At 40.2% G+C, this 24,035-nt stretch overlaps 1 protein-coding gene across 1 annotated transcript in view; it reads left to right on the top strand.

The window, feature by feature from the left end:
• LOC122797753 (trafficking protein particle complex subunit 9-like) overlaps positions 1-24,035 on the top strand; it is a 3,992,710-nt gene that overhangs the window by 895,648 nt on the left and 3,073,027 nt on the right. The window contains exon 12 of the mRNA XM_044066278.1: positions 4,676-4,761. Coding sequence (XP_043922213.1) covers positions 4,676-4,761 — 86 coding nt within the window. The remainder of the gene's footprint in view (positions 1-4,675; positions 4,762-24,035) is intronic.

Raw genomic sequence — 24,035 nt, 5'->3', positions numbered from 1 at the left:
TTTAGTCTTTAGCCTGGGAGGATTAGGCAGTGTTCTGTTAACCTCAGCATGAGTTGTTTTAGTGAAAGTGCTTTGTGCTATGCGTATATGTGTTGTGCGTACTGAATGTGTTCTGTGGTGAGAAGGTAGCCACCAAGTTAAGTAAATACTTAACACCTCTCACATACTGAATCATTGTGAGGTAGCAGTAGATATGAAGCAGTTAATACACTGCCTCAAAATACCTGATGTTATCATGCTGGCTACAGAAGAGGAAACTGCTAAGATTCCATTCTGCCCAGTACAGATGAAGGGTTATAGGACAGCTTAAGAAAGAGGGTAACTGACTGGGCTAGACAAAGGTAATTAAACTGGGATACGGCTAACGGATAAAAGAATGAGTTGTGATTTACTATAGTATTCATAATTTGTAAAAAGAAAAAAAGAAATGGAAGTACAGACAATGGTCATTATGAAAATCAGTAACAGTGGCAAATTCAACTATTTAGCTTTAACCCATTAGGCTAATGTGGTTTCTTCCTAGCCAGTAAAAACAAACCAAGCAACTCTCCTGGAATTTAGTCTGTAAGGCCCTGCCCCTGGAGAAGCCGATTAATGAAAATGCGGTCAACGGACCACAGAAACTGGCCAATCAAAATCAAGTACTAGAGTCTCATGCTGGAACCCAAGCTGAGTTAGTTCTCACATAGAAGCCATTGCTCTCACCAAAGACAGGATTGCAGCAGACCCATTCCTAGGGAGCTGATGAAGTCCTTGTAGTGCAATAAATCAGCAGGAATCCAGATGGAATAGGGCTTTGTAGTCTTCTCTTCCTTCTCTATAAATTTTCTGGCCTTCAGAGTTGCCCAGCACTAAAAAACTTTGTCACGCACTCTTTCTTTTAGACAGCCTGTTTGCCTATCCCAAGGGGAGGGGATAACGTTTCTTAGCATTGTAACACTTTTTAAAGGAGTCTAAGGAGCTATATAGGGCAACACACATGCACAGAATATTAAGGGGCTGTAGGGTAGTACCTCATTTTCTTCAGGGGTTAGTTTCAAGAATAGGTCTGTATAATTCAGAATTTAGTGTTTAGATTTAAAATTTATGCATGGGGTTATTTAATCTTTAAGACTTTTGAATAACAGAGATTTCAACTAATATCTAGCGTTTGACTAAAAAGCTCAAAAGTTTCAGTTTAGCTCCTTTACAAGTATACAGAGTGAAACTGAGTTTGGTGTACGGATATGTACTGTGGTTTAGTACATCATGAAGCATAGTTTCAAAATACTGTTTTCCAGTTATGAAATCACTTGTATAATCTTTTGAACTTTGACAAGACAGTATTTAGTAAGCTGTCTTGAAATCCCAGGCTAGGGTATTTATGCTTTTTTAACTGTGTATACACCACTGTGAATTAAAACAATAACATAAATAGCTATTTGGTAAACATACTAGTACTTGCTAGGGTGAGTAACTTTAAACTGCATTGGATCTTTGGTGTGTAAGATCCCACTAATCTACCTGGATAAGTCCTTTACTTTGTTTGCTGTAACACATTACTGCTGCCTCATTTGAGTATCCATGTGTATGCATCTTTAGGACTGCTTGAATGGCAATCTTTGTAGAGTAATACAAAATCTGTAAATGTTTAGGTAAAGGAGTTTTTTGTTTTAACTGAGTATGAGCATTAATGCAGAGGCAGTGTAGTACAGAGTATAAGGAATATGAGCTGCTAAAGAGCTTAGTCCTTTGTGGATTCACACAGTCTTTGTCTCCCTGCTTTGTCACTCTGAACTAGTCACTTAACCAGACAATGTTCCTAGGTTGCCCATGAAAAGCGACCCTTGTGCCTGGTGGGTTTACCTGTTTTAACAGTCGAAATAAATAAAAATGATATTTCAACACTAGCATCTTTCCATCTCTAAATCCTATTTTTTGTCTTTCGCTTACTAGAACAAACAACCAGGCTGCAACCAATTTTCAATGGAGTTGTCATCAACCCCCCTCCCAATTTCCCACTTTTGTGTGTGGTCAGGGGAAGAGGACAAATCAAAACTGGTCAATATGACCAAATCAGGAGGAAACCTGCACAGGTAAATGCAGTGCAAGCAATACACAGTTATGCTACAGATACTGAAATTACTGAAAGCCTTTCAGTTATATACAGTCTGTAATTCAAATACAGTAGATTAGTAAGATAGAGTTATATAGGATACAGTGGATATAAAAAGTTTACACACCCCTGTTAAAATGTCAGGTTTTTGTGATATAAAAAAATTAGACCACAATAAATAATTTCAAAATCGTTCCCACCTTTAATATGACCTATAAACCTGTACAGTTGAAAAACAAACAAATCTGTTAGGGGAAAAAATGGAAAATAAAAAACATGCAATAAGCTGGTTGCATAAGTGTGCATACCCTTAAAATACTTTGTTGAAGCACCTTTTGATTTAATTACAGCATTCAGTCATCTTGGGTAGGAGTCTTGTCAACATGGCACTCTTCCTTGCAAAAGTGCTCCAAATATGTCAGATTGCGAGGGCATCTCTTGTGCACAGTCCTCTTTAGGTCAACCACAGATTTTCTATTGAATTTACGTCTGGGCTCTGGCTGGGCCATTCCAAAACTTTAGTTTTCTTCTGGTAAAGCCATTCATTTGTTGATTTGGATGTATGCTTGGGGTCATTTCCGTGTTGAAAGGTGAAATTCCTCTTCATCTTTCTAGCAGACACCTGAAGGTTTTGGGCCAAAAGTGACCTATTTGGAACTGTTTATAATTCCCTCCATCTTAACTAAAGCTCCAGTTCCAGCTGAAAAAAAGCAACCCCAAAGCATGATATTACCACCATCATGCTTCACCATGGGGATGGTGTTCTTTTGGTGATGCAAAGTGTTGTTTTTGCACCAAACTTACCTTTTGGAATTGTGGCCAGAAAGTTCAACCTTGGTTTCATCAGACCATAACACATTTTCCCACATGCTTTTGGGAGACTTGATGTATTGTTTTGCAAATTCTAGCCGGGTCTGGATGTTTTTCTGTGTAAGAAAAGGCTTCCATCTTGCAACCCTACCCCATAGCCCAGACATATGGAGAATACTGGAGATTGTTGTCACATGTAGTACACAACCAGTACTTCAGAGAAATTCCTGCAGCTCCTTCAGTGTTGCTGTAGGTCTCTTGGTAGCCTCCCTGTCCAGTTTTCGTCTTGTCTTTTCACCAATGTTGGAGGGACATCAGGTCTTTGCAATGTCACTGTTGTCCCATATTTTCTCCACTTTTTGATAACTGTCATCACTGTGTTGTGTGGTATATCCAATGCTGTGGATATTTTTTGTACCCTTCTCCTGATTGATACTTTTCCACAATGAGATCCCTTTGCGAATCATGGCTTTTACTGTAGCAGGCAAATGTCAGGAAAATCCTACTAGAACAGCTGAACTTTATTTGAGGTTAATCAGAGTCTCTTTAATTGATCAAAAAGGATTCACAGAATGGAAAAATAAACAATAACAACCTGATTCAACATCATTAATTGTTTTTAGTATATGATAGGTTGAATTTTGATGATGTCAAGCTTTTTAAACAGATGAGATGTGTGTTCCCATTCTGCTCTGAAGAAGCCATTGTATATTGGTGAAAGCACTAAGTGTGTGGGATGTTTTGTTCATCATCCTTGTGTCGTGACATTAAAGTGGAGTAACTTGGAGCTGCTTGGGTCTTTTTTGTTTTTGCAGTTTATCTCTAACTGATGGCAGGTGTGTACCCAAAAAGACTGAATAGTGTAATTAAATCAAAAGGTGCTTCAACAAAGTATTCGTTTAAGGGTGTGCACACTTATGCAACCAGCTTATTGTACGTTTTATTTTTATATTATCCCCCTAACAGATTTGTTTGTTTTTCAATTGAATTGTACATGTTATAGGTCACATTAAAGGTGAGAAAAGTTTTGAAATGATTTATTGTGGTCTCATTTTTTTATATCACAAAATCCTGGCGTTTTAACAGGGGTGTGTACGCATTTTATATCCATTGTATGTAATATTAAATAACTATCCATGACTAATTTGGAATACAAGAATAGTGCACAACTGCACATCCTAGTTCAACATCTGAGAGTCTAACAAGACATTCATTCAAACAGGCTGAGGTGTGTGGTAGCTAAGAATGTTAACATGATCTGAGTAAGTTAGTTACATTACATCATTTGTTAGTCAGATAGTACCATTTTTGCCAAAGTAAGTGCGTGTGGTAAATAGTCACCCTTAGTGCATGAATTGAAGACATTTTTGCCATTTGCTGATCAGTGTAGTAGTCACACCACAGAAGGTTGCATCAGTGTTGGCATTTTTAACATTTTCAACATATCGCCACCTCTGTTTCCTGCATCACTTTGTCTGCTGTTATGACATTTACAGCACAAAAGCATAAAGCATCTCCCGCATCATTGTATTACCAGTGTTCAGTGTTGAAATACAGAGCCAACTTTGATTGGTCTCTCTGTGTAAAATGTAATCAGCAAAAGGGTACTGTATACTCATCCATGCACACCCTAATTACTGTACCTGCAGACCATTGCTGGCAGTTAGGTTGTAGTCCGTGCTCTGAACAAAGCACATATAGCAGAGTGCTTCTGGTTTTAACAGCAGTCACTTATTTCTGTTTAATTCATTTTTATTGTTTGTTTCACAGATTTCCAGTGGGTACAGGGAGATGTGTGTGAGGTTCAGTTGATGGTGTACAATCCAATGCCTTTTGAATTACGTGTGGAGAACATGGTAAGAAAATCTAATATTCTTACAGATAGTGTCAGTAACTGCTGGGTACAATGACTTTGCAAATTACCGAGCTCCAGAATGTAGCTACATTTTAATGTATTTACAACTTTACAGTATGCATGTGTGCGGAGTAAGAATAAAATGTACAGCTTTAGTTCATAGGTAGGTACTAGGCTATCGACCCAAGGGCTAACGTAAGCCTAGCCAACAAGATTCCCTGGCTTACGCCACCCAAGAAAGTTATTTTCTTGTGTCACTGTTGAGCAGAGACACAGAAGTGATCCCCGGGGTGTATTTCCTATTTCCCATCCACTCATCAAGATTTTTCTTGAAGAGTTCTAATGAAGAACATTGCTTGACATAGATGGGTAACCTGTCCCAGAGTATGGGAAGTCTCTGGGACAGGAATTTATCCCTCCAGATAGGTTCATAGTAGGTAAAAATAAATTGGCAGAGGGGGGATTCAAACCAAGCATGTGCTACATGCTAAACCATGGCAGTTCCACTACGCTACAGCAGTTTTAGGAATTACTAATTCATGATTTCTAAATTGTGCCTAGATTTAAAACTGTCACCAATGTAATACAATGTGAGTATGATATTTAAAAGATAGTAATATGTATGCATTTATTTTTCAATTATTTAATTTCCATTTGTTGACCTGAATATTCTAGATACATGTAGATTGAGTAGAGGCCTGAGGAAGAAAGCACTTCTACATAAATACACGTGGCATTTACTTGGATGTTTTTGCCAATGATTATTACCAGTGGTTAAGATTTCTGCCTCATAGCTGCAGGGCTTGGAATTCAATCCTTTTTTTTTTAAACTGAAATTCAATACTAATCTCCGGTTTGTGTAGCGAATGCATGTTCTTCGTATTTTTTTTTTTTTTTTTTTTTTGTGGATATTCCAGCTTTGTCACACTTCCAAAAACATGTTGTTTAATCGGCTTTTCTAAAGTGCTGTTATGTATTGCAATTTACCCTTGCCCTTTTGGCTTGAATAATTGACAAAAAGATTCCCTGATGACCAGTTCACTTACTTGGTTAAATAAAAAATAATAAAAATGTATAGTTTTAAGTCTGTTGATACAGCGGTAACAAGGAAGTATGCAGATAAGATTTTTTTTAATTCTCCACATGACCTGCTCACTACTTTCACACAACTGGCCAATTCATTCTGTGGCCTGGGGAAAGCATCCCCTGACAAGGATCGAGTCCTATAACCCATTTGTTGCTGCTTAGGGGGTGCTTTATTAGCCCATTTGCTCCACCTGTATAAAGAGTCTGCTGGTAAAGAATGGGCAAGGTTACTGGTCCAGTGGGGTGGTCTGTTTTCTCCCACTGAAGAATTCCCATGTACTCTGGTGGCTCACTGATCTCCTTTCTCATACTGTTGTCTATAGAGAATATGCCTATGCATAAAATTTCAGCTTGTGCTGTGCTGGTGCAGCACCTTGTGTTCATAAGTGTCACCTAAATGGTGACCCAGAGCCACCTCCTTCTCCTCAAGATGGGTGAGGTGAGAGCAGACACCCCCCCCCCCCCCCAGTCAGCTTCCTGCAGACTCTTGAGACACTAGTTGAACTTGGGTCACCTGCATCATAAGTGCTTTACCCTCTACACCACTGAGCTGGTTCCATGCAAACAAGTTTTAAGAAGCATTATAGTAAAGCATTGAATATAGTTATGACCATTTGTAGCTCTGAGTATATTCTAATTTGTAGAATGTTCGATTTGCTGTCATACCAAGTATTGAAAGAAACCCACTGACCGCACAGCTGTCCCAAACTACAACATATTGACACACATCCTGTCAACCATCTACTCAAGAACCACTTCCATTCACCAATCCCCAATCATCCTACTGCAGTCTCCCAATACAGAGGTATAAAATGCATATATGAGATAACCAAACAGTAATACCTGCAGAATGTGCACTGCAGCTAAAAAAAAGGACTTGTACAGTTTGCTCCCCTGAAATGTTGACATACTGACGTGTGGTCGAATGGTATTATGTTACACTTGCTAGATTACTGACTTTTATTTAACAGTAACAAAGCTCTGGCCCCCAGTACCCCTCAAAGTGGGGACTTTGCTGCCCCACCCTATTGCTTATATATAATAACTCCATAGTTGCACAACTGCAACAAAAGTGAAAATACAACTCCAATGCTATAGTTGACTTTATAGAAGTCAGCTTCTACAAACCGTTGATGTTCTTCGTTTCCCATTGCTGCAGTCCTTACTATTGGGTATAGTCCGCATCCAGTCGGCCCGAATACCAGAGTATAAGGCTGACGTCGGTCAGGGCGCATTAGACTGACGTCAGTACGTCAGGGTACTAATGCGCATGACCGACGTCATATCCTCTGTCTTTTTTTGCCGCATGGTCCGATGCAGAAGCAGTTTTGCGAGTGCAGGTTGGCGTTCTGAAATATTTCCGAAACCGGAGTTTCAGACCGAAACAGAGTTGGCTAAGTACCCCGTTGGGGAACATTTTGGTTTTTTCTTGCCTCAGTATTTAACCGGATGTCAGAAAAAGTGAATAACTGTATTTCTTGTGGGAAACAGATACCTCATAGGGATTACCATACCTTGTGTATACCTTGTTTAGGGCCTGAGCACGACGTTGTTGGTTGCCGCTCTTGTGCTAGGTTTAACAAACGCACTATTAAGAGGAGGTTAGACTGTGCCAGGTTAGTGTTTGGGAAGCGTTGCAATTATAAAATGCCGTCAGATGCTCCGACGCCCGCTTCGTCCAAGAAGCGCAAGGACAAATCAGCGAAGCCTAGGGTTGATGAACCGGCAGTCCCGGACGTCGGTTCTTTAGAAGGTTCAGTGGAGCCAGAGGTTTTGCCAGGAGTTTCCATGGAGTCTCAGGCAGAAACTTTACTATTACAGGATGTGCCTTCTCAGGAGGTAGGCCAGGCTGAGGGGGCTTCTCAGGTAACTGTTCTTCCCTCTCTTCCCAAGGTAGTTAGAGCCTCTCCTTCTGTTGCCAAAACTTCTTTGAGAGGTAGGCCTAGTTCAGCTTCAGTGGGGGCTTCTCCTAGCATTTCGGGTTCTGTACCTAAGAAACATATGCTTAAAATGGCAGAAGATTTGATTACTATGATTAGAGGTTCTATGCCCCGCCTGATAAGAGGCCTAGGGTGGAACCGGAGTTTGATAGTTTTGAACAGTGTTCAGAGGCTTCAGAGTCTTCTGCGGAAGACTTGCAGGAGTATCCTACTTATTCTGATTCTGATGTGGATGATTCCACTCCTACAGCTTCTCCTCCTGAGGATTTCTCATTTTCAGAGACTCTGCATTCCATGAGGGAGCATTTTAAATGGGAAGGCCAGGATTACTCTGATTCCAGGAAAAGGCTTAGGGAATTCTTGTTTTTGCCTCAGCATAGGCCCTTAGCTATTCCTCCTGTGTTGAATGTGGTGGAAGATGTTTTTGCAGAGGCTTTCCTGAACCCTGACTCTTTGCCTCCTGCTCCTGTTAAGCCTGATAGGTATTATATGGTGCCCAAGCTCATAAGTATTTGTTTAAGAGTCCTAGGGCGGACCCAGAAACTGTTTCTCAGGGGCCTAAAGGTGTTAAAGCTTCTGTGGTTAAAAATCCTGTTCCCACTGATAAAGAGGCAAGGGCTTTGGATAGGTGGGGAAAGAAAGTGTATACTTCTTCCACTCTAGCCATGAGAGCGTTGAATTGTCAGTTTCACATGCTAAAATATCAAAATTATCTCCTTTCACAATTGAAATCTAAGGTGGATGCTTTGGCGGAAGGTATTGAGTGTAAAGAGTTGCTGGATTTGGTTCATGTGTCTGAACAAGTGGGTAAGCATTCTTTGCAATGTGGTTTTGATGCTGTACAGGCCTCCTCGAGGGTGGCTGCTACTAGTTCTGTTCTTCGCAGGCATGCCTGGTTGAAGGATCAGAATTTAGCTGAGCATGTTAAGACAAGGATTTTGGATGCTCCTTTACAGTCTGATGTGTTGTTTGGATCGCCTGTGGAAGCAGTTTTAAAGAAAATGGAAGACAAAGCTAAGTCTATGCAAACTGTTAAAGATTTTTTACAGGTGCAGCCACCAAGTTTAGTAGACATTGGCCTGCTAAGGGATGGACATATCCTGCTTATGATTCCCAGTCTAGGGGTAGGTCTAGACGTGGTAGGGGCAGGGCTCAAGGTTCTTTTAGGCCTAGATCAGGAGTTCACCTGCTCAGACTTCTGGTGAGGGCAGGGGTCAGTCCTTTCGTAAACAGACCCAATGACCTGCCTTTTCAGCTGCCAGTAGATTCTCGTCTGGCAGCTCCTTTGGGAGGAAGACTGTCTCTTTTCAAAGAAAATTGGGATTTAATTACTCAAGACAGATGGGTGTTGGATATCATTCACCACGGTTACAGGTTTTATTTCCACACAATGCCCCTTTCAAAGGCATGCCAGACGTTCCTCCTCCACAAAGAAAAAGAGGCTCACAAGCAAGTTTCTCAGTTACTCCAAATGGGGCCATTCAGCCAGTCCCTGTATCAGAAAGGGGCCTAGGATTTTATTCTCGCCTGTTCCTAGTACCAAAGAAGGGGAACACGTGGAGACCAATTTTGGATTTATCTCTCCTCAACACTTATCTGGACATTCCCAAGTTCAAGATGTTGACGTTACAACAACTTTTACCTCTGCTGGGCAAAGATCACTGGATGGTAACTTTAGATCTCAAGGAAGCTTACCTTCATGTGCCTATAAGGCTAAGTTGCAGGAAGTATCTGCGATTTCGAGCTGGAAATTCTCATTATCAGTTCTCTGCATTGCCCTTTGGCTTATCTACTGCCCAGAGTATTCACAAAGGTTCTGGCTCCAGTGATAGCTTACTTCAGGCTACAAGGAATTCAAATCTATCCTTACTTGGACGACTGCCTGATCCTGGCTCAAGAAAAGGAAGACCTTCTACAGCATCTGGAGTATGTTATAGCAGTGCTAAGATGCCTAGGGTATTCTGTGAACGAAATAAAGTCCAGTCTAGTACCCTCTCAAGACATGTGCTTTCTGGGTGTGAGACTGAATACAGCAGCCCAGATGGCCTTTTTAACCCCGGACAAACAAAAGAGTCTATCACTTTACTTCCATCAACTATCTCATCAGTCCGTGCTGACTGCAAGGTCAGTCCTTCAAGCATTAGGGTTCATGGCATCTTGTATTCTGGTGCTTCCCAATGCCAAACTGCATATGAGGAAGCTACAATGGTATCTCAAAATGTATGGACACAGCACTGCCAGGATTTGGACACTGTCATTCAAATAATACCTTGCCTTCAAAAGAATTTTGTGGTGGGCTCAGGAATGTCACCTAAACAAGGGACTCTCTGTGACCCGCCAGAGGCAAGTCAGATTTTAACGACAGATGCCTCGGACATTGCTTGGGAGCTCATCTAAATGGAAAGTGGATACAAGACAAGTGGCCTGCCAGACTACAGCATCTACATATCAACATGAAGGAGATGTTAGCAGTCCAGTTTGCATTAATGGCTTTCAAGGAGTTACTTCTTCCAGGGCAGGTGTTGATTCTAACAGACAACACAACTGTCATGTGGTACATCAACAAGCAAGGGGAACACATTCTTATCCTCTATGCAGGCAAGCAATGATTTTATGGGAGACTGCGCTAAGCTTGCAACTAACTCTTCAGGCAAGGTTTCTGCCAGGAGCACAGAACTCCTTAGCAGATGTGTTAAGCAGACAAATCATGGATCCCCACGAGTGGAAACTGGATCTTCATGTATTTCAGAAATTGACAGTGTCATGGGGAACTCCAGACATAGATCTGTTCGCTTCTCCACTAAACCACCAGCTGCCAAAGTATTGCACAAAGGGGTTTCATCACACAGCTTGGAAAGTGGATGCTCTGTCTTTCAGTTGGAAAAACCTTCATGTGTATGCCTTTCCACCTCTGCCTCTTCTTCCAAAGGTACTATTAAAGGTCAGACAAGACAGGCCAAGGATGATTTTGATAGCTCCAGATTGGCCTCGGCAGCACTGGTACCCACTACTACGGAGTCTGGTAAAGAAGCCTCCATGGCCTTTACCTCTGATTCCTCATCTGTTATCTCAGAAGGACGGTCATCTGCTCAATGTCAAGCTTCACTCTCCATCTCACAGCCTGGCATATTCTGTGTTGAAACACAGCAGGTCTCAACTTCCTCAACAGGTTTTAAATGTGATTATGGAAGCTAGAAGACCTAGTACAAGGAGAGTGTACGCAGAAAAATGGAAGAGATTTTTATTTTGGAGTACAGCAAAGAATTTGGAGATTTCTGAGCCTAATTTGAGTGTGGCTCTTCAATATCTTACTGAGTTATTGGACAAAGGTTTGTCCTTCTCTTCCATTAAGATTCATGCTGCAGCAATTTCAGCTCACTATGATTGTGACCCACCTTTGTTTTCGCATCCTTTGTTCAAGCAGTTTCTTAGAGGGGCAAAGAATATAAGACCCCCACGTAGAGCTCCTACTCCTGCTTGGGATCTCAATTTTGTGTTGGAAAAACTTACTCTACAACCTTTTGAGCCTGCAGCTACTGCTGAATTGAAATACTTGTCATGGAAGACTGCTTTTCTGTTGGCTATTACTTCTGCAAGAAGGGTGTCTGAGTTGCAGGCCCTTATGGCAGTAGAGCCCTTTTGATTTTCCATAAGGATAGGGTATCATTACGCACTAATCCTTCCTTTATGCCTAAGGTGGTTTCTAGTGTGGCTTTAAACCAAACTATTCATTTGCCTACTTTTTATGCAGACCCCCAAAATAAAGGGGAAAAGATTTTGCACACTTTAGATGTACACAGGCAATTGCGTTATTATTTAAGCAGGACTAAGGATTTTAGGCAGTCTCAGCAGTTGTTTGTTTCTTTTGCTTTGAGTTCACAGGGCAAGCCTGTGTCAAAACAAACTATTTCTAGGTGGATTGGCTTTTGCATTGCATTTTGTTATTCCCATCATGGCAAGGAAATTCCAGCTGGGATTAGGCCTCATTCCACTAGGGCTACTGCCACTTCAACAGCATTTCTAAGGGGGGTGGCAACTAAGGATATTTTGGAAGCAGCTACTTGGAGTTCAGTGCATACTTTCTCTAAGCATTATCACCTTCCTATCTATTCTAAGTCTAGGGCTGGTTTTGCCACAGCTGTTTTGCAAGGCATGTTGTCAGCTCCTACTTCTTTATGATTTGCCAGCCTCCCTTACCTCTGCTTTGGGATTCTACCCAATAGTAAGGACTGCAGCAATGGGAAACGAAGAACATAGTACAGTTTTGTACCTACCATAAATGTAGATGTTCGAGGATTCCATTGCTGCAGTCCAATTACCTCCCTCCTTCCCTCTGTGTTTAGGGGTGGTTGTGTAGGTGAGTTTACATGCTGACATTTTGGTATATAGTCTTGTATATATTGTATATATTTTTGGTGCAGATTTTTTGAGCCTTGTCTTTTTAGGGTCTTCTGACATCTGGGGCAAGAAAAGACTGAGGATATGACGTCGGTCATGCGCATTAGTACCCTGACGTACTGACGTCAGTCTAATGCGCTCTGACCGACGTCAGCCTTATACTCTGGTATTCGGGCCGACTGGATGCGGACTATACCCAATAGTAAGGACTGCAGCAATGGAATCCTCGAACATCTACATTTATGGTAGGTACAAAACTGTACTTTTCCTTATGCAGTCACTCCAAACACACGTCGACATACTGAAATGTTGACCATACAACACTGAAACCATAGCTATTTATATTTACTACAATGCTATAATTTTGCCACTGTAAATCAAAATATATTTTACAATGGACAACATTGCCTGTTAACAGCCCTGTATCTCTTTTAATTCCTGTTGGCAGTTAGAAATAAAGAATTGTCTCTCTATATGTGATGGTGAGGTTACTTTTACTGGACATAAAGCTAATGGATGCATTCATTTAGAGGAATTTATTTTGAGCGATTTTGTTTAGTACATTACTGAACTTCAGGAGAAATTTTGAAAGTTTCCACTAGTTTCTCCTCCCTAACTAGTAAGAAGTAACAATGGCAGTAGGACTTTCCTTATTGGGCATGGTGCTGTGAGCACTGCAGTTTAATACACGTACCATGACTGTGGGAGATTTCACATTTTTTGATGTATCCCAGAGACTGGCACATCAGAAGGAAGGAAGGGATAAAATCATATTTATTTTAGGCACATAGCCAGTAGAGCACCCTTCAGTTTAATGGAGTGTTAGTTTAATATAAGAACAGCAGCTAATATTGAAGTGGGCACTATATCAAGGGGTTTGAAAATAGAGAAGTTTCCAGTTCCAACCAGTGATTTTCATTTTGCAAAATGCCAGGTTTAAAGAACAACGAGCCTCATCTACTCGTACTATATTTACTTGATGGCTGAATGCCTTAAGCAAGAAGAATAAAAGAACATGTGCACCAATTCTTTTAGCTATGAGTCACCCCTCCATACAGTCTTACTCATTTGATAAACCTAAAAAATTGTATTGCATAATTGCACTGGACTATCTTTAAATGTAATTTAGACAATTCAGTTTTTGATTGAGAAAAATGTTTAAGGTTTGATAGTGCTTGTAAAATCATTGCTTATATTTTAAAGAAATGTATAGTTCTGTCCTTAGAAGAATTAGTGTGACTGAGAACAGCATGACATGCATATAGTTTTGTTTTCAGATTTGCTTTACATAACTTATAAAATTATGAAGCATGCAGTGTTTTATTTTCAAGTTGATTCTTTGGTATTCATGCATAGCCATTAAAGTGTAACACTCAACTTGTTTAGGCAGAGTAAACAGAGAGAAAATGTTTCTCTGATGCAATTTACAATGCCTGGTCATTGTGTGATATACTGCATTTTCTTCTGGAGTCTATTCATTTATTATCCGTTTGTTAACCAGGTAAGTGAATTGATTTAACATGGATCTTCTTTAGTCATAACCTGGGACATCGAACCAAGAGAACAGTTACAAGAACAGAGTAAAATAAGTGATACATAAATGGTTGGAGAGTAGTACTATGAGAACATATATGACTATTGCTTCTTACTGTCAGGTGTCAGAAAACAGTGCTTTTCAAAATGTGGTAAATACTTTTATTAAAAAAAAAAAAAAAAAAAAAAAAAAAAAGCATTTTTCAAAGCTTGGTAGTATTTAGAGCCTGGCTTGTTTAATTACTGACTTAGCACTAAGTTTAAATTAAGTTTCAGGTGTCATTCAAAGGGGATCCAGTATCTGTCTGCCTGGGATGACATGACAGACAGACCTCAATCTTTGCCAAAGATGGCCTGCATCTGTCACCCCTGGGATTCCGGATACTGGCAAAGGCTTTTGCCACTCCTGTAGTGCCTTTTTTTAGGCAATGCCATGAAGACGAATTTACCACCATAACAACTACAAGGAAACGCAACCTGAGGGTTATGCTCAACGCTAGAAGCCTAAATCTCAAAATGCACTTATTTATTTATTTATTTTATTTTACATTTGTTGACCAGGATAGTCCAACTGGATGCATGTCCATTTTCAGTGGAGGCCCGGGGAGAAAAGCTCCAAGGGTAAGCAGATACAGCATTACATAATACCAGCATTACATATTACAAACAGACTATTTACAGAGATTACATAAGTAAGCAAGTTAAACAAGTTCCACAGGTTACAGTTAATCCTAAGCGCAAGTCAGGATTAAATTAAATTACACAGTAAACTGGTTAACAGATTTTTACACATTCTAGAGAGAGTTAGCCAGGCTTAATACATTGACATAGCCAGTTAAGTGACAAATATTGTTTGAGTCTAGTTTTAAATTGACCTAAGGTGGAAAGTAAGGTAATATCAGCAGGAAGAGAGTTCCAGGATCTACTTAGAGTTTGCAAAGAGAGAATCACCGGCTGTGTTATTAATTTTGCTAGTCTGAATTAGTACTTTGTTAGAGGATCGAAGCGGTCCAGGATTGTTATAGGGGGTGATAATATTTTTAAGTGCAGGAGTATTGTCCGGATTATAGAGGATTTTATAGGCCATAATCAGTTGGTTATACTGGATTAGGCTGGGTAGTTCAAGCCACCCAAGCTGATTTTAGATTGATGCAATGACGGATTTAGATTGATGCACTTGCTCGAGTCACTCCTAGAACTGGAGAGCATCGACCTCTGTGGACCTAAGCCCTAAAGGAGGTGTTAACAGATGTCCCAAAGGCAGTGGTATATCCATCTGCATAAAGGATACACACACCTCCAGACTAGTTGCCCAATATAATGCAGCAGAGATACCTATAGGTACAACTAACACTGGATAAAACTGCTGTCCAGGTTGTAGCCTGCTATAGATCCCCCACAATGTCCCAAGACTCCCACTCTGCATTCCTGAACACTCTGGCAAGCATTAAGGTTCAACCTAATACCGTTATAATGGGAGACTTTAACTACCCCACCATTAGTTGGGAAAATTACTCCTGTTCCAACTCATTTGCCTAACATTTTCTGGAATTCATTAATTCCAGCGCCCTGGACCAACTCATTCTCACCCCTACCAGAGGTAGAAACATTCTCGACCTGGTCATTACAAACACGGGGGAACCGATGCTCTACACCAATAATCAACTCCTCGCTGGTTAGATCTGACCACAAGTTAATCACAATCGATATCCAAATCGCACCCTCAGCCCCCCGAAGGAAACCACAGTGAAGAACTTCTCCAAAGCCAATTTCAAGCTTCTAAAGACAGAAGTGTCAAACTTTACATCATCCATGCAAGTGGGGAATGGGTGTTTAGCTGCTGAATCATACACCAAGAATGTATGAGCATTTACACAAGTGCATGGATCAGGCCATACCAAACAGAACCAAGATCCTGTCCTCCAAAAAAAGGAAGCCAATCTGGTGGCCCCCTGCCATTAACAAACTCTACAACAGAAGAAAAAAACTGTTGCAGAAAAAAGGGTGACGTCCCAAGACTGGTAAAATTCCCTTGTAAGTCTCAGCAAAAAACTGAGATCCCTCATCAAATCCTCCAAAGCTAGGTATGAAAACAAAATTGCTGCAGATGCTAAAGATAGCCACAAGGCATTCTTTAGCTATGTCAAGAATCTGCATAGCAATATGCACATGTGCTCTGAGCTAATGCACAACAACACCACTTATACTGAACCAACAGATATTGCCAATATCTTGGCCGACAGGTTTAGTGCAAGCTTTACCCCCCCACCCCCTAAAGGGCCCATCCCAATACCCGAGGAATGCCGTATCCCTAATATGGCTGCACAGGTAGAAGCCGCAGTATCCAAAGCCAAAAATACAGCTTCCATGGAACCTGATAATACACCTGGCTGTGTTTTACATCAGTGGCGGATTTAGGCCTGGGCGCAGGGGTGCATGCCGCCCCCTTTTAAAGTCATTGTACATCCATGGCACGAAAAAAAAAACACACTGTTTTGTCAAAATCAGAAAATGTACAGCCAAGAGTGTACATTTTTCCATTTCCAGTGGCGGATTTACTGGAGGTGTTAAAGTGGCCTATTATGACCATTCATTTCTCAACTGCATTGTTTTTGGAGGCATGTTCTGCCTTTCAGCCTTGCTGTTTCCCATTTTATATTTTTGCTTGTGGCTTGCAAGAATGTCTCCTGAAACATGATTAAACTGTGAGGATTAGTTCCTTGTCAGCTGATTCCCACACTCCAATCGTGTTCCAGAAGCCAGAGCAATCTTGCTAAGAAGTTATGGGCAATGGTAGGTGGGATGTTCCTCGAGCTACTTCTTTAGATGTGTGCTGCATCCATGGACTAACAAGTGACAATCATCTAGCTGCGTCTGAACGTTTTCCCCTAGCTTTTCACTCGACTGCAAATAGTCCATTGAACCAACCCCCCCCCGCCAAAAAAAAAAAAAATTAAAAACATATCTTGGCTTCATACTGAGATGTTCAGCAGCCATCAAAAATATAGAAGAGCGGATATTGCTTTTCTCCTTTAAACTTATCTTTATCAAGTCCCCCACACCCCTGAACTTATAAATACAAACTCTGAGATTGACGTACATTGGAGAAAAGGAAGCATTCTGAGAAAAGATAAACTCAAACTTAGTAAATTCACGTCATTTAGTCTCCTAGTTTCTTTAACAAAGAATCTAGGAGACTAAATGACATGAATCTACTAAATTGTTTAGATGTAGAAGAACCATGTAATTTCCTTGTGCCAATCATGCTTTGTTTTACTTTAGACTTAAAGGGGGGAAATTAAAAGTAGATTTATTCAGCAATCAGCAGTTAATGCCACAAAGAGAAGTCAGAAGTGAGTTAACGGATGTGACAGCATAATACTCACGGTTGCGATCCCGGTTGCAGTAATGGCAACTAAATGAAACTATTTTTCTTGATGAATAAGGTTCTCAAACCTTGCTCAAAATCAGGGACACATACAAAAATAATGATAAAGAAGGGTCAAAATCAGTAAAGATCCCAAAACTAATCAAATTCACTTATAAAGTCTACAGAAGAATGTGTTTTGCATCAACATATTTATTCTGGACAACAAAACTACAATGTTTGCCATTACTAACATAAGGGACAGGATGGGAATTGAGGAAAATCAAGGACAAATAACAACAGAGATCTATGATGATGAATGGAAATGAATGTTCCACATATAGTGGAACAAAACTAGTGTGTGTTCTTCAGACAACACGGACATGTGGGTGTGTGAGAGAGAGACAGAGACCTATCAACTGTCCAGGTTTTGCTTCATATTTTTGGTTTATTCCTCATAAAATTTGTGATTTCCTTGCAAGTCACTTGGATGATCTGAGGATTGAAGTCATTAAATAATGGCATACGTTTGAGTTTCAGACTTCATATCCTTCAGAAAAATACATGCTAAGACAAATCCTGTTTTTCTAGAAACTTTCTAAGTTTATAGGAGCAATATTTAAAATCTGTCCCTTTTTTTGGGGCCTTTGTCCCCTCCCCATTATATCAGGCTTTATCCAAATTTTTTGTGCCAAGAGTTTGAGAGGTATTGTCCAGATTTTCGCTTCATATTTTTAGTCTGTTCCACATAAAATTTGTGATTTTCTGGATTTTTCTGGTAAATCAGTGAGGACTGAATTCACTAAATAATTACAGGCATTTGAGTTTCAGACTTCATACTTAGAAAATGCTTGGTAACACAAGACCTTTTATTCTAGCAACTTTGTATGTTTGACAGCAATATTTAAAATTTATCCTTACTGTTTAGGCTTTGTCCCGATGTATTATGCTAAGAGGTTTGGTGTGTGTGTGTGTGTGTGTGTGTGTGTGTGTGTGTGTGTGTGTGTGTGTGTGTGTGTGTGTGTGTATAAAATGCCCTAATTAGGGATAGCAGATGGAATAATTTGTTTACGCTGAAACCCTGTACCTTAGTTGTAGGAAACAAACGCCTGAATCCTTTACCCCAACCATCAAGCTGCCAGGTGCATTTCTCAAGGAATTGAGTTTCAGGTGCACTTCTCAAGGAAATGTGTTTTAGGTGCATTTCTCAATGAATTGTGAACTTCAAGGGAAGAGAAGCTTACTGCTGCTCATTCTAAGTCTGTTTACAATATGCAACTGTTTTGTTTAGCAGATGCTATCACTATTGTGTTCTAGACTTAAATTATTGTTAGTAGCAAAACAGATAGCATCCTTGCTTTTGATGCAGAAGGTTGTGGGTTCTACTCTCAAAGCATGTAGGTAGATTACTGATACTGTGTTAGACTTCAATGGGGTTGGGGTGCTGCAGTCCTGAGTATGTCCTCCTTTGGATGAGATTCCTACTTATGAACCTGTTATCAGTGTGCCATCTATTCTCTATTGCAGTATTACCACCTTACCATTTTTAATGTAATGTAGACACTTTATTCTTCAAGGGCAGCAGGCACTGGATTTATAGATTAAACAATGAAATATAAAGTTGTTTGCTAGCAGTAACCTCTATATTAGTTACAGAATATCTTTAATGTGGAATTATTCATATGCCTTTTACTTCCACAGAGATTGTGCATATTGCATGATATTAGTTGATTCTAATGACAGAAGTTTCATTGGCTTTTTACAGTTGAAATGTTCCGAATTGGTCGGTTTTGTCATTATTGGTTCATGTGTTTTATTACATTGCTTACAACGTGTTCTATCATGTGGTGCTATATTTATACAAAGAATAAAATTTAATGCAGTTAGGAAGGTGAATCGAAGAACACACAAATGTGTGCAAGGGGCCTATGATTTGAAAACAGCCCAAAGATAAACTTTATCCACTACTGGCTAGATGCATTTTCTTTGAATGTGGGTTTCAATGCTATTTCAATGAGTGTGAGTTTCAAGGGCAGAGAAGTTTTAATGCCAAGTCTTTTTTCATTGTTAAACAGTATTGCTTTGTTTAGCAAATCTCTATCAGTGTTTGTGGTACTAAATTTGAAATAAGTTTTAAATTAAATACAAATATCTGTAAGCATTGTAGAAGTAAAGCAGAAAGCAGTATACACACGGAGAGGGTTGAACAGTGTTTATGGTAACTGGGGAGAAATAACCAAATAATGGGACACAGGAATAGCTGGAGGGTGCCTGATCCATTACACTGCCTTGGGCCTCATTTGACCATGATCTGGCTCTGCCTCCTGTACAATACAACTGTTTCATAAGACTCAACGCCTGTGATGATAAGAGTTAGTTACTGTTAGTTACTCATTTTAAGTTGCAACAGGGAGTGAAATTATTTTACAAAGGGATGAACTGGTGATGTTGAGGGTTGTTTAACTTGGTTCAGTGCATTTTCAAGGAATTGTGAGCTTCAAGGGTAGAGGAGTTTACTGTTGTTCATGCTAAGTCTGTTTTCAATGTGCAACTGTTTTGTTTAGTAAATAGTCATCACCGTTGTGCAATTGTAAAATTTAAAAGCAGTGCTAGTTGCCGAACAGGTAGCTTTCTTGCTTTTGATGCAGAAGACTGTGGGTTCTACTTCCACAGCATGTAGATGGATTGCTAATAATGTGTTATACTTTGGGGGGTGGGGGTGCTGCAGTCCTGATTGTGTCCTCCTTTGGATGTGATGCCTAATAACTATGAGCGTGTTGTCAGTTTGCCATCCATTCCCTATTGCAGTATTATCAGCTTACCATTTTTTTTTTGCAACATAGGAAATTTATTCTTCAAGGGTAGGAAGCACTGAATTTGTAGATGAAACTCTGAAATACAAAGTTGTTTGCTAGCGCCAACCTCTTCATTCTCTGCAGAGATTGTGCACATTGACTGACATTGGTGGATTGTAATGACAGACGTTTTGAGTGGCCTTCTATGGTTGAAATGTTCTGAAAATGGCAGTTCTTTCATCACTGAGTATTACATTTTGTTTCATTGCTTACTAGAAAAATGTTCAAAACTACACATTTAAAACACCTTCTAACAAGTGGTGCTGTATTACACAAAGAATACAATTTAATGCAATCACTAAAGTGAATCGAAGAGCACATGCATGTATGCATGGTCCCCAAAATGCATGCAAGGGGCCTATGGTTTGAAAACAGCCCAAAGATAAACTTTTTCCACCACTGGTCAGGTGCATTTTCTTTCAATGTGGGTTTCAATGCTGTTTCAATGAATGTGAGTTTCAAGGCCTGAGAGGTTTGCTGTTAATGTTAAGTCTGTTTTCACTGTGAGACTGTACTGTTTTGTTTAGTAAATGTCTATCAGTGTTTGTGCTATAAAATTTAAAATAAAAGTTTTAAATTAAATCCAAATATCTGCAATCATTGTAGAAGTAAATAATAAAATAGTATGCACACTGAGAGGTTTGAACAGTGTTTATGGTAACTGAAGAGAATTAGCAAAGTAATGAGACACTGGAATGGCTGTGTGTGGGGAGGGGTGTGCTGTGTGTATGTTGGCCCAACCATTGCCTTGTCTAGGGCTCTATTTGACCATGATCTGGCTCTGGAAACCAGAGTAAATGTCAGGTATTTTCTAGGAATATTATGACTATATGTTATTTGCTAATAAAAATATTAAAAACATTACCATATAAACACCTTCTGGTGCTTCGGTGGTATGAAATGAAAGCATACACAGTGCTGGAAAATGCTGCCGATCATTGGTGTCTGTCTCTGTTTTTACAGTTATTTACATTTATTTGTCCATTGAATATGCAGTACTGTGGCAATAAAGGAGTATTTTGGGTAGCCTAGGCAGGATATATTTGAAAGCTGTCGATCACTTGCACAGTGACACAGCAAGTCTCATTTCCATCTCACAGCACTTGGTTCTCTGGTAAGGGTCTTCACTGTGACCTCTGTGTGTTGCCGGCATATTCACCCTGTCGTTTTGCAGGTTTTAACCAGGTGCTCTCATTTTCTACAAACTCCCCAAAAACATGCCATGTACGTAAGAGTGTGGCGTGTGTGTGTTTATATGTCTTGTGATAGATGTGGCTTGCCAGGGGCAGTGTCAGTATGCGTGTGAGTGTGTGAAATTATATCACTGATTTTATCTGTAGATGCACACACTACTGAGGGTCCAAGCCTTCTGGAAAACAGTAGACTCACAGTTAACACACAGCATCTAGACCATCAGAGCTTCTTTGGCCCTGAAACCCCCACACCACCAGCTGTATAAGGTTTTTTTCACACATACCTAGTAGGAGGTCTCCATCTTCAGCATCTTCACTGGGCTTTGTCTAGTCTAAAATGAACCCTTTTCAAAGGTGTTAGCATTAAGTTGCTATAGCTTATGTAAAAGCTGGGGTGAGTGTGGTCATTATTTTTTTAACTTTCCTCACAGTTATGCATTAGAGATTTGTAAAAGTTGACTATTGCTTGTCCAGTGGCTGTATACTCTTCAGGAGAAAGAAACTGGAGTACACCTTTTTCACTTTTTTCACTGTTAAACATCAGACATATACAGGATGCTTGCTTTTGTGAGTAGATGTAAGGAGGAGTGCTGTGTGCATATATATCTGATCAAAGTGAAACAGGTTAGGTGCAGGCGGTCCTAGAATACTGGGGTGTTCATAAGCAAGCATTACCCCTGAGGAGTCTACGTGAAACAAAATATATGGAGTTAGATTTGAGTCTGTCTAGTAAGGAAACTGCTGCGTTTTAAGCATGTTTAAGTGTTTACTGATCTACATGCTGAATCAGGCATTATATTCAGTGATTGCCGTAATATGGTAGGGATAAAGTGCTGAGGCAAGGGGGGTCAATGAAGAGTCTGTTATCAACACAGGCAGCCAAGTCCCAGATGACTGACCCATAATTAAGCAGATTGTTACATGTAGGTTTTCTCCATTGCCAAGAGGGTCTGTGAAATATTTTATTTTAACAAAGCATCATGTGTATTTAAAGCATATGTTGCTAAACATTTTTATTACCTGTGAAATCATAATCAAGATAGGACATGCTATTATTCACGTAGTGGCAGGATTAATGGTTATTTGATTTGTAAACCTGAATACCTTGAAAAGATGAAAAGGAATACACAGAAGGTTTCTAGGTTTAACATAGAGACACAAATCCCACATGAAACTAAAACATTGTTAATAAAAGCTTAGAAAGTATTTAGTCAGAAAATATTTGTATGGGAATATCTGTTTTACTAACTTCATCTATAAGATTACTACAATTAGAGTATATGTTTTTTGGGATGTTTTCAAAACATCTCCTTTTTGACTGCTGCATTACTTTTACTTAACTGAACTTCACTGTTTCCACATGTATCATTATTTATTTACAAAAAAATACTTACATTTACTATGGTATTTATTATGGCTAATATCATCTTCAGTGGGACTGTTTCATAGTTTATAACAATGCATGTACCTACTATTCCATGGAAGGATGCTCTGATTTAGCATGGACGCCAATCTCTCTTTCAGGCATGCATTACATAACTTGATTTAATCCAGGTTCCACTACACATTTTTTGGATACATATGCATTGAAAAAAAACTTGTTCTGTTTGTAAATGTGCTGTATGCTGCACAGGAAATACCTGATGTTCTTCATCTCACATTGCTGCAGTCATAACCTGTGGGTAGTCCGCTGTCCTCGGTCGGCCCGAATACCAAAGTGTTAGGCTGGCGTCGGTCGTGGTCGCTCAGATCTGACGTCAGTACGCCGTGGTATTAAAGCGCATGACCGACGTCATATCCTCAGTCTTTCTTGCCGCATGGTCCGAAGCAGAAGCAGCGTTTGCAAGTGCCGTTAGGCGTTCTGAAATTTTCGTATTCTGAGTTTCAGACCGAAAACCAAGTTGGGCTAAGTACCCCGTTGGGTAATATTTTTGTCTTTTCATGCCTCAGTTAAATCTGGATGTCAGAAAAAGTGAATAATTGTATTTCTTGTGGGAAACAGATACCTCATAGGGATTACCACTCTCTCTGTATTCCTTGTTTGGGGCCTGAGCACGACGTAGTCGGGTGTCGCTTTTGTGCTAGATTTAATAAGCGCACCATTAAACGTAGGTTAGATTGCGCTAGGCTTGTCTTCGGTAAGCGGTGTAATTACAATATGCCGTCAGATCCTCCGACGCCCGCTACCGCTAAGAAGCGCAAGGAAAAATCGTTAAAGTCCAAGCAGGATGAGTCGTCCATTCCGGACGCCGGTTCTTTAGAAACTACGGTGGAATCTGTGGATCCAGCCGAGGTTTCAGTTGAGTCTCAGGGGAGCCGTTAATTTTGCAAGATGTGGCCTCTCAGGAGTCGGGTCAGGCTGAGGGGGCCTCTCAGGTTGCTGTACTCCCTTCTTTGCATAAGGTGGTTAGGCCTTCCCCTTCTGTCTCTAAGGTACCTTCCAAGGTCAGGCCTGGTTTGTCTTCCTCTGGTGTCAAGTCCTAGTTCTGCAGGTTCTGTTCCTAAAAAACACATGCTAAAAATGGCAGAAGATTTGATTTCCTTAATCGGAGGTTCTATGCCCCCTCAAGATAAGAGGCCTAGGGTGGAGCCAGAGGTGGAAGGTTTGGAACATTCTTCAGATTACTCAGAGTCTTCGGCTGAAGACATTCAGGATTTTCCTCCTTATTCTGATTCAGACGCAGAGGATTCTAGTCCTTCTGCTTCTCCTCCAGAGGATTTTTCTTTTTCAGAAACCCTGCATTCTATGAGGGAGCATTTTAAATGGGAAGGTCAGGATTTCTCAGATTCCCGAAAGAGGCTTAGGGAATTTTGTTTTACCACAACATAGGCCCTTGGCTATACCTCCTGTTTTGGATGTTGTTCAGGATGTTTTCTCTGAGGCTTCCCTTAATCCAGACTCT

Source organism: Protopterus annectens, chromosome 3.part1 (genome assembly GCF_019279795.1).
Source record: "Protopterus annectens isolate FY-2018-M chromosome 3.part1, PAN1.0, whole genome shotgun sequence".
NCBI lineage: Eukaryota > Metazoa > Chordata > Ceratodontiformes > Protopteridae > Protopterus > Protopterus annectens.
This window is presented reverse-complemented; position numbering and strand designations above follow the sequence as displayed.